General features: G+C 33.8%; 1 protein-coding gene across 1 annotated transcript; it reads right to left on the minus strand.

Annotated features, from left to right (window-relative positions):
• Nucleotides 1-6,133: 6,133 nt before the first annotated feature.
• On the minus strand, nucleotides 6,134-8,786 carry LOC136413122 (uncharacterized). The gene is made up of 5 exons (XM_066396505.1): nucleotides 8,736-8,786; nucleotides 8,616-8,682; nucleotides 8,404-8,565; nucleotides 7,768-7,951; nucleotides 6,134-6,310 (listed from the first exon to the last, which is right to left on the minus strand). The coding sequence occupies exons 1-5, from the start codon at nucleotides 8,781-8,783 to the stop codon at nucleotides 6,151-6,153; spliced, it is 621 nt and encodes a 206-aa protein (XP_066252602.1). The 5' UTR covers nucleotides 8,784-8,786; the 3' UTR covers nucleotides 6,134-6,150.
• Nucleotides 8,787-12,124: the final 3,338 nt, after the last annotated feature.

The raw sequence follows: 12,124 nt of genomic DNA on the forward strand, positions 1-12,124 counted from the left end.
ATTAAGACACAACTCTGCATTACTTTATTTATATCGCCATTCAGCAGCCTCTTTACGTAAGTGAATGATTTTTGTAAAAGCTCAATTATCAATTTTAAGGAAGTTAATGCGTATAAAAAAATTATTGCATAGAACTTCAAACAAATTGTGGAAAATCAAAAAATACAAGTCGTCTACAATTCAGTCTCTATTGAAATCGGCAGGCAGGGTATTTTTTGAGGCACGTATGGCCAAAATTTTCAATTTTAAAAAAGAAAGGACACATTTTGTAATGTAAATACGTATAGAAAGCTGCGTTTTATTAAAAAAACGAAGTATGTTACGATGTGAATAACTAGTTCAGGTTAGTTCACGTTGTGCCCCGCGGATGTGTCCGGAATGGAAAATGGAGCGAGAGAGAGAGAGAGAACAAGAGCGAATAGATTGAGATTGGAGCGTAAAATAATAGAGAGCGAACTAACAGAGAATGAGAAGAGATGGATGGAGTCCACAACCATGGTAGAGAATTTTGTGGGAAGGAAATTTATGGAGGAAAGAGAACAAGAGAAGTTAATTGTGTGTGCGTTTGTTATATCTCGAAGTAATGCTGAGAAGGCAATTTCGTGGCCACGGACAAGAAAGGAGATAGTTTTAGTGAGTAGGTGGATATCAAATCTCATACTACCCGGCTGTTACTATTTTGGCCATCTGCAGCGGACACTCAAATAGCTGAGCGTCTTTTAGAGATTTCCACCTCCTCAGTCACAAAAAAAGTTAATTCGAGTTGGTTCAGTAGTACTATTGTGCATCTATAGAAACTCATTTTTTTATTGGCAATTTGCAAGCTATTCTTATTTGTTTTTATGTATAAATTACAATGTAGCAATCTAAATAGAACATCTGATTCTCTTTAAATCTAAATTAAATAACGATTATCTTTTTTTAAATATAAATTGTCGAGAAAGATATACACAAATCGTGATTGGCATTATTGTAAACCCAAATCTCTCCTCTATTTACTTTGGGTAAATACGCACTTAAAGAAGTTGAGCTATGTTTATGAAATATTTTATCACCAATTTGTAGCAATTTTTTTTTTAAATAAGGTCTAATTAAAATTAAAAGCATGTAACATTCCTTTTACTCGTTAATAACTCTTCGGGTATATTATCTGTGACTATTATTACCATAATAAATATAGTCGTAATGCGGCAGTTGAAGTATTAATGGTTTTAGGTTTAAACGGGCAGTTCAGACACTAAAAGACTCTAAAAGATGACAGTTTAGTTTAATGCCTGACCCCTGCCCCTGCAGTAGGTTTTACCTTACATTTCATTACATTTTTGGAACCATTTGGAAAGCTCGTAAAGATTTCACGGCAAAACAGAAACCTCATTTCGTGGCGTATAATATCCCCGCTTTTTCCTTTAAAAAACGTAGTCTGTTTAACACAAAATAGGCCAACCTACACCAGGGTTTTTTCTTTTTATTATCAACTGTGTAGTGCAATTTGATCGAAACACGCGATATTGTCGTTAGGAGGCGCAAAAGCGCTGCTATAGCTGTTCTTCAGCCCCAGCAGTAAAGGCTTAATGAATGGATATCTGATAATGCGTTTTATTGCATATTTAGCATGAGGTTTTTATCACAGAAAACTAGCAGAGGTTTTAAACCCATTCGGCAATGAAATGCCTATATAATCGACTACAAATTACGTAAAATACCGCTCTGATTCTATAAATTTAAACGGACGATATGATCTGCTAACATGTATGGATACATTATGGGCCTATTAGGCTGTCGCAACAATCAAGTTGGTGTCAATTTGATATGAATTAGCGTTCAACGTATTGTGTTTGCGTAATATCTATTAACCTATTAATGCGGGGAGATAGGGTATCTATCAAGTGTAGAGTGACAAATGGTGATTACTCAATATGTCGCTTGTATCCCGAATAACCCACAGAAATGTGAATATTATTGTTTTCAACGGAAATTTGCTACATCAAAGCTCAGAGAAAGCTTTTTTTGTTTAGCTTGATTAATATTTACATTAGAAACTTTTTTGCGTGTTATATCTACGAACTCCTAATTGCTCATGAGAATCTCCCAATTTAATCGCTACATTGCAACGCCACGTTACGCTTTTGTCAAAAGAAAATAGCTGCCCCGTTTGATAAACATGTGACTGCGACAGAAATGGCGGCGACAGGTAGAGAATGATCGTAATCAACACAGCTCAGCTGTGCTGCCGTATGTATTTCCAGGAAAGTTTTTTAACTCATCCATAAATGATCCATAAATGGATTTTTTAAATTGAGCTTGGCGAGAACTAAGTTTTTCAAACACAGTTTGATTTGAACATATTTGTAAGTGACAGCTCTATGAATAAATGAATGTGTGGTAAACTGAACTTCGATTATCTTGCCTGCAATATTTAGAAGGCCAAAGGCTCTACATAGAGATAATTCCAGATTCCAGGGCGTGTGCTGAAATGAATAATTAGGATTTAAAGTGTCTCCTGAAAGTAGTTTAAGGAAGAGTGTTCCCGATAACACTTGCAAAATTTGGACGAAGGACAGCGACATGCTTGGATACTTTCTAATTCTGCTATTTCAAATTCTCGAAACTTTAAGCGGCAAAGTAAATAAACAGCTCAAGTTAATACTCAAAATATAATATCTCATTTATTATAATACACATTCCAATATTTTCGCTAAGAGAAATTAATAAAAATCCTTAAACAAAGCAAGCCATATGTTGTTGATCCGATGGGGAACAATTTCCCGCTTAAAATGATTGATCGCTTTCAAACCATACTTTGAAATTAACTAATTTTGCAAAGAATTGATTTAGTGGGTCGTTTGGCGCGATTTTTTATATTTTTTTAATTCCCATAATGTATTTAATATTATAACATGTGGTGCATTTCATCACTCTGCAGTCCAAACGAAAGGAAAATGAACATTTTTGATAGTGTTCCACGGTCTATGATCCGCGGAACCGATTCAAACAATACGTGGAAATAACTAAATCAATTTCCCAGCTGTTTACGCAACACTAAAATGTAATTGATTGCACGTTTCCACAAAGATAATACATTTACGTTTTAGCAAGGAGTTCTAATTTCGAAAAATTTGATCGAATATAAACAAACATGAATAGTGCGTAAACACCTGCCCACGCGTAAAGAATACACTTCTCTATATTTCATCAGATTTAAACGTGTAACCCCAAAACGAGCTTATAGCAGCCCGAAAATGAAATATTAATAATAAATTGATTAATGTTTTTTTTTACGTTATTTAAAATATTTTTGTTGCTTTATTTTTTGCTGTTGTTTAATGTTATTCAAAAAAGTCATGGAAAACGTCTCCCACTTAACTTTATGCATCAAACATCTTTCAATTTCGTCCTTCATTTCTGATTTAGATTGGATCGCTTTTTACCCCTAAGTGCATTCGGTTTTTCCTCTGGTTTAATTTTCTGATTACATAATAATGAATTTACTTTGTCAACCCTTTTATTCTTGCTTTCCTCTATCGCTTGAGATTTTCCAAACCACTTTCTGAAAACGGAAATTGATAGTGTTTTCCTCAGTATTCACATTGCAACATTCTCTCTGCACCTTTATTAAATTTCCCCTATGCCAATATGATCTCAACTTAAACACGCCCCTTGTATAAATTTAGCAGAAACCGATAGGTTCGCCCTAATGGCCGTAATAAAAAGCTTTTTTCCTGCTAATATTGACCTACGACAAATATCTCCATAGAGGTGAGTGTTTTTTAACCTTTACCTTTACTCCGCTTTCCCAAATTCAAACAAACACAGTCATTGGACAAATTGATTCTTTTTAGAGTGATTTATTGTGGATGAAGGATGAGGGGAAATCCATTTGAAAGAAGTCGTTACCGTTTCTGGGAATCAGGAAGTGGCTTCCGGTTCTCCATAATGAATTTTGGGTTTTGAATGCAAATTATGCCTTTGTTGGTATAAAAGAATGTAAAGCTGCTTAATGTTTTTTTTGCTATTTATAGTGAATGTTGTGACTAATATACCTCCTTTAAACAAATAAGTATTAATTTCCCCATCTGGTGAGTTTAAAAAGTATTGTTCTTTTAACGTAAATAAATATTGTAAATAACCAAAATGTTTATAGCGAAATGGTTATTATTATGGTGGTGAAAACTGCCGGATGAAATATATACGAAAGGCGAGCTTTTTGTAAACACGAAAGGTATTTCATCTTTTCTATTAATCTAAACGTTTTTTTACACATTGTGCGGATAAATATTTTAAACTTGTAATTTGTCTTCAACGTGCTCTGTCTGGAATATGAAAGACGATCTTTCCTCGTAACGATAATGATTCCCATAAAACTTTCTGTGCCTTACATACCTTCGGCAAATTCCTCATTTTCCAGTTAGCGATTTTAGAAAGTGACACATACACTAAACGTGCGAACTTACCAGTTCGATGAAACTCTTAGCTTCTCGTGTCTAAACTGATTTGTTTCTAATTTTTTACTAATAAGAACCGTACCTACATATCTGAGTCAAACTTTATGTATGCTAAACATATCCAAATGATTGATGATTTGATGTAAATACCTGGTTTATTTGCTATAAGCCCTGAAGATATTTAAGTGTTAAATGATGTCAAACTAATGTGAGAAGCAATTGAGAATCTTTTATAAGAAAGGTTCGTGGCTTTTATGTGGAAGTGCCCAACAAAACTGAATAAGTGCGTAATGGATGTTTAATATCTCTAACTGTTGCTAAGATACGTGGAGTTGTAAATGTTCGGCTTGTTAGAGGAATTTTGAAGATTTATCGATTTGTGGAGGGGACTTTATAAGCAAAATGAGCTTTATTACATCGAACTACATTGTTAATCATTTCCCAAAGGATCATATGAAGGAGTTGTGGCTTTACGTAGCGATACAAGGACTAAAACACATCAATTATTATCCTCTTTTGATTATAGCAATTTGTAGTTGTCTGACGTGTTCAAATAAATGTAGCAATAATAATGGGGAATTTGAAACAACTATACTAGAAAAATTGATGTATCGATAGCTTTTTATAATAGGGATTAATTCGATAAAGTTTACTGCATCAAGGCTGATGGTAATTATCATCGTTTTGGTAAAGTCGATTAAGTATCCAAATTGCAGCAGAGATAGCAAAGCCATATTGATGGGAACACATTTCTCCATCCAATTTATTAATACAATCTAAATTGCAATATTCTAGCAAAAAATGTGCCCTTCCTAAATTCAGATGGTTTCATGTAAATGAATGAGCAACAGTACAAATATGTCTTACGGAAGTATAGTTTTGAGGTATGAAGAAATATACAGTGTGTCTCATTAAAATAAATTAAAATTAGAACTGTGGAAGCGGAGAATCTTATTTCTATTTTACATGAAAAAAAGGAAAAAATTAGTAACTTTTACGCAATTTTGGCCGCAAATATATGAGAATCGTAAAGCAGTAGATATAGGAATATGGAATACCGAAATTTTCCTAGAGATGTGTAGTTTCATGTAACGATAAAATATACTTGGAACTTCACTTGAAAAAATTCAAAAGCAGCGCCTGAAATGAAGTGGCTAAAATGGGTTTTTTAGTTGTGTTTTGACCTCAGATTCCTCAGAATTGACAAGAGCTTGGTACAAGGATATCTAGTAAGAAAATGCGTCTAAAAATATGTAGTTTTCATAATAGAAGTCTAGATACAAGAGGCCTCATCCCAAAAAACCATGATCAAGAGTTTCGAAAACAGGAAATCTTAGGGTGATACTTTATTCAATCTGGACTTGAGATAAATTTATCAATGGAATTTCAGTCAAAGAGAGTTTGGTGTACAAACGTCTATTACTAAATATTCCTGTGGATATGTAGTTTTATTAACATTAATAATATACAGGTTGTCTCATTTGAAAAATTAGATCATAGCTATCGCCTTCTAAACACACTCCTAAACACACTCATCATTCCTTGACAACCAGCATATAATTAGAGATTTCTTAATTTTACATATTAATAAAAATATATATGTATAAATTAAATACTGTCTACTCTTACAAACTAACGTAAATAGGAACAATCTTAGGAACATTAAAAACTGACGCAATCTTGGTTTCTAGATCATTGAAAAATGGTACTAATCTCTGGTTTTAAGTTTGCAAACACAACACGAAGGAATCCTGAAAAGGTCAAATCCAATGCCCATGGTACTATTGAAAAATGCCAGTTTGACTGCTTTGAAGCTTTGGTGGCACACACTGTTGAAGCCTGCTCTTAGATTTGCACATTTAAAGTCACTGGAAAGAGATATCATTGTTTTATGGCTTAAACACTAAATTTATCTACAATAGAAGTAAATACCTGCTGCATCCTAATTATCCATGAATTGTTTATCGAACTATAAATTTCGTAGAGTCTGTTACGCTAATAGATAGGAGAAAATGTTATAAAAGCTTTAATTTCCTGTGGGTGAGTTTCCTGGAAACGAGCTGGCTTGAAGCCTATTAATCAACAGATCTTGTTATTGAAATCAGAGTTGGCTTAAGAGACTTGCAGAATTGATGATGGTAATAAGCTTATTCTTTCATCGAGAGAACCAACAAAAGAACACGAAGAAGATGCTTAGATAGCTTTTTTTATGAAGTTTATGAAGGGGAAATTTCATTTAACTCTAAGTTGGACTGGCTATAGGTTTAAGTCCGTATGAATATCCAAGCGAGGAAATATGATAATATGATCAAGGGATTCATTGCAAGAAACTATTAATTTGGAGAGAAACATTTGGGGATTTGAACAGGAAAAATGCAGATTTAAGTTTTGCGAACGCGTCTGTTATTTACCGTTTCTAAGATATTTATTTCGGATCGAGAATAACTGTAGAGTGATTCAAACAATAACCATCCGATTTACTTCTGATTGATTAAATTTTGCTTTGTGAATAATTTATCACTTAATTTCCAAATATATCAATGATTTTTTATAATTTACTATTTTATGTGTTCACTATGGTATAATGAAAAAGAGATACGTATATGAAGTGGTTGTATTGCTACGATAACCTACAGTAATCTGAATTAATTGCTATTGAAAAAGTCTCTAGAGGCTCTTAATTTCTTCATTGCGTGTAGAAAAAAATGTTGTATAAAAGAAGATATTTTTTTGGAATTTAACACTCATATGTGGTTGGCCTTAATGGCCAGGGGTAATAATGAACCAGTTTCTAAGAGAACATAAATAATTGTAATATTCACATTAATTGATGTGATTTAAAACAGTTTATATACTACATGAGTTCCAATCTGAACCTGAACCTAACTCTAACTAACCTGAACTAAAGTAAACCAATCTGAACTAACTCATATTAACCCTAAACATATGTTTCGCTTTAAATTTGAAACTACATTGCCTTTCCTCAACAATTCAAGTAAATATATCTCTGTTATTTCATTCATTTACAATTACCTCGGTTATGTAATTACTTCAGTACATCACTGCGATTATATTACTATGACTATAACGGCGGTGTTCATTTTCTAACAAACATGCAACAAACATCTTCTTGTGAGGATTTTGGAGAGAATTAAGCATTCCTGGGCTCGCCCTCAAGTTTTGCTGACTTTAGCGGTATTTTAAATTTTACTACTCAGTTAATCACGTTTGTTTCACATAAATTCAACAAAGCTCCACTAATTTTTCGTGCAAATCTTGCGGTTTATTGACCATAACCCCCAAAAAGGTATTTGTCATTACTCACCTCACGTTTGGTTGCACACATCGCTCAGTCTCAATAAATTGTTGGTATTGAGCATGATTGACTATGGTCCTGTTCTCACCCCTTAGGTTGCCCAATATCTGAGGAGCATAGTACTGGTTTCTTTTTACTCTGCAGAGACTCTCGCCATCTTCGTCGTCTTTGTTGGACCAACCGCCCCGGAGGCCTATAAAAAAGGAAGAATGTTAAATTGTAAAGTGAGTTTGAGATTATGCAGTTTCTCGTGAGCAATATGAAACAATTTGTAAAATGTCAAATTTCCTCTGTTAAAGGCGATTCATATTATCGGTCAAGTCACTATTTGGTCACGGTCAGGTCAACTATTATAACAGTAATTTCGTATTGACAATTCACTTTAGGGCGCAAGCCACAGTCTAATAATACAAAATCAATGGCACAAAATTTACTTTGACCATGACTGGACCGTAATCGGACCATGACCTGACCAATATCACGAACAAAAGGATTAAATTCAGAGTAAAATGCTTTGGATAAGAAATTTGCTAATCTAAAGCTTGCTTTAGACTGTAAAATCACAACAATTGTTCAATATTTTGTACTGCAAATTGAACATTCTAAACCGAGCTTTAGCTATGGCAGAAACAATTAGCTTTGTACCTATCTGAGGTGCAGTTCGTATGAAAAACTTCTTTTCTTTTGGATGAGAGTTAAGGTAATTCTCGATTTCCTGATAAGGATAGTTGGGGTCGGTACCCTCATTTTCTTCTGTGGGAATCTCGGGTGTTGGGTCTATGGGGGGTAGATACGCTAGGTTTCTCACTAAAAAAAATGTTTTAATGACCTCAAAGCAGGTATGGTATTTGACTTACCATTAATATAATCGGTTTTCTTGATAATTCCTTTAGTCCTGTTGTTGGCAGCTGCAGCTATGATGCTCTGAAACTTGATCATTAAACAGAAGTACACATTTAACAAAATGAAGTAATTACTGTTGAATAAATAATAAAAAATAGGCAAAAACAGTAACAAGAATCCATTTTCTCTCTCGTAGGATTGACACCAAATTGGCCTTCGCTTCTCCGATCTTTCAAAGCTGATGAAACGACCGTCACAATCTAAACCTTTCTTTGGGAATTCTCTTACAAAAGTCGAACCCGTAGCCACTGGTGCTTTATGCAGATTTGCTGAAATCACTACAAGAGACCCAGTTTTACATTAAAGTTTAAAATACCAAAGTGAGGGTGGGAGGGAGTAATTGAAGAAAGTAGATTGACTTAGCTAATGGGAAGATTAACGCGGCTTTTCTGAGTTTTTACAAGTTTTGCGGTGTTGCTAATTGGGGCAAGCACAAGTAAAAAGGAACCAAGGTCTTCTAATGGAAGCATAAAAAAGTCCCGAAAAAAGTATGCATATCTACATAATGCCGTGTTTAAACATGATTTACGATTCAGAAATGTTCGCTTTTCGGCAATGCAGTACATGTCTGTATTGTAAATTCCGTATCAATGTTCAGACAACATGCTATTATTAACTATATCAACCATTACATAGATACAATGTAAATCCCTATATTCAACAAAATATCCTTTCCGAAATAAGCCTTATTATAGGTTTTGTGGTTTCACAGAAACAGAAATAATATTCACGTTACACCACGTATGTAGCGCTTATAAAAGGTATTGCAACACGTTTATAACTTTCATAAATCCCTCAATATTAAAATAAAATGTTTAAACACGTATAATTTTAGTTGGAAAAAAGCATTTAGTGTGTTATTTTTCCATGTTCAAATTTTTCACCCCTATCCAGCTATCCCTACTAACTTTTTATTTTCAAATGGAAAGGTACCCAACGTCAAATGAAGGGTAATTCGATAAGAAATGCAGCGGTATATTCAGAATTAAAATTGGATCTAGAGTTTTCTTAAAAAAATTAAATTATTAGATACAAAATAAAGTAGCTCATTTAGAAACTATTACATCAAGGAAAATTGAAATTCCTACAATAAGTGCTGAAATTGAGCTCCATTAACAATTTGGTAATGACCCAGTTGTTCCTCGAACTCTTTCATGCAATTATCCAGTTTTTTGGTTCTGTTATTAATTCTAATTTTATTTGAATTCTGAAAAGCAAATCATCTAAATGTTGTGTTCTATTTTTACAAACGGAACTCTTCAAGCGATCCCACCAAAAAAATCAAGGGTTGTGAGATTTGCAGATTTTGACGGCCATTCAATTACGCTTTTCTATCGATCCATCTCTTAGGGGAAATTTCATGTAGATACTCTCTCACAACCATAGCAGAATGTGGTAGTGCATCAGTTGGCTGGAAGCAAATATTGTTAAAAAAATATGTAAAATTCGTACGTTCTATGAAGTACGACATTCGAGTACTGTTACCCTACTTAATTAATTGTCAGTAAAAAGGAACGGGGCCTCATTATTTTTGCAATAAATTTACAAAATTCAAATTGAAAAAATTTTTTATCACAATACAGGTGTCAGCGAGATTTTCATGAATTGCTTTGGTTACATTTTCCGAGGTAACATCCCACGGAACCCAGTTACCCTATAAATACTTACCAAGTAAACCGAATAATTAAATGTCGAAATCTCGTATCAGCATTTCTCATGGAAGGACACGGCTTGATAAATCCGAATAATGGCAATACTCAAAACTCTGCAAACTATAGATTCATCTCCCGTCTGCCTACATTATATAAAATAATTGTATTCATCAATGCAAATGAAATCAACCACAATTTGGAAGAAAACAACGTAATAAACGGACAGCAAAAGGGATGTAAGAAGAGAAACCAGGGAGTAAAGAAGAACTTACTATCGACCCGACAATAATGCAAAATGTTTATCTAAAGAAGCAAAGCATTCACATTGGTTAAGTTGAATAGTAGAAAACTTTTGACATAATCCCCATAGCTGGCTGCAAGAACTATTAAACATTTGTAAAATATGTTCTTACATAGAGAGTTTCCCCTCATATGCAGTGATGAAATGGAACACTAAAATACTCCTAAGGGCCAGCAAAGATGTTACAGTAACCGAACCAATTAATATTAACAGACGGATGTTTCAGGGTGATGCCTTGTGTGTGCTGTGGTTTTGTATATCATTAAATCTCTCGAGCACTAAGTGGCCTGCAAAATGGATATAAAATGAAAGCTGGGACATCGCTGCATACAATAAACCACCTCATGTATATGCATGCCATGATACTCCATCGATCGGCTAAGGTACAATTACAAAAAATAATGAAAATGGTGAGTAAAATATCATCAGATATAGTCATGGAATTTAGAATGGATAAATGTGCATATCCAAGAAGGTAAGTAGGCCAACAGGGCTCCAAAAACACTCCATCAAATCAAATCTTAAATCCAATGTGCATACGCGAGACGTTTAAAGCCGAAAAGGAAAATCAGATCACAAAACACTCGAGGAAGATCTTACAAAGAAGCACATAAGCTGCTTAAATCTAATGCTTAGGACCAGATCAAATTTACGAAACCTATTCAAGGCCATCAATATCTTGGCCATTACTATCCTAATGTATTCCTTCAGAGTAGTCTACAACAGACTTAGCAAACATTAACATGACGAGAGTAGCATGAACTAAAAAGACATAAGTACATCCTAAGTCACGTATTTAATGATGGACAATGAAAAAGTAGATGGAAATCAAGGATGATCGACTTGGATTAACTAGTTCATTGTGGCATATGAAATACTTGCGTAATAAAGATCATCCACTGCACTAAGTCGTATTAGAATACAATTTTTCTCCATTAAACAGGATGAACGGCAAAATTGCTGAATGGTATAAAATCGGGAACCAAGACCAAATACAATAGATAGATCAAAGACATGAGCTTTCTGCAAGATCAGCAGCTGCACACTGAAATTAAGTTAGAGCAACAAGTAACTATGGTCCAAATCACGTAACTTTTTATTTACATCAAAAAATGTAACGATTGAGAGTCGCCTTACGTAAAATGACAAGTCAAATGAATTTAATATGCTAAAAAAGAATAAAGATATATTTGAATGTCTAAACCCAATCCCAATTTTTTTTGCACGGTTGCCGCTTAATTTGTTGACGTTTAGGTTTAATTTATTTTGTTTTTATTTTAAAACTTTTTTGTTCATAGGTATGATAATTATTTGCTCTAGATCTAACAATACTGTTAAATACTGCTAAATACTGACAGCGTTGCACCAACGTTTGACAAATTCCTACTACATATTAATTTTGAAAATATATGGCATTACTGCTGATATGAAGCCTGAGACGTACATAAAAAGTTACATAATTTAAACCATATAAAAAACACACTAAGGGACCCCAATTCCAAGGAAATCA

The sequence above is a fragment of the Euwallacea similis genome, chromosome 13 (genome assembly GCF_039881205.1).
Source record: "Euwallacea similis isolate ESF13 chromosome 13, ESF131.1, whole genome shotgun sequence".
Classification (NCBI taxonomy): domain Eukaryota; kingdom Metazoa; phylum Arthropoda; class Insecta; order Coleoptera; family Curculionidae; genus Euwallacea; species Euwallacea similis.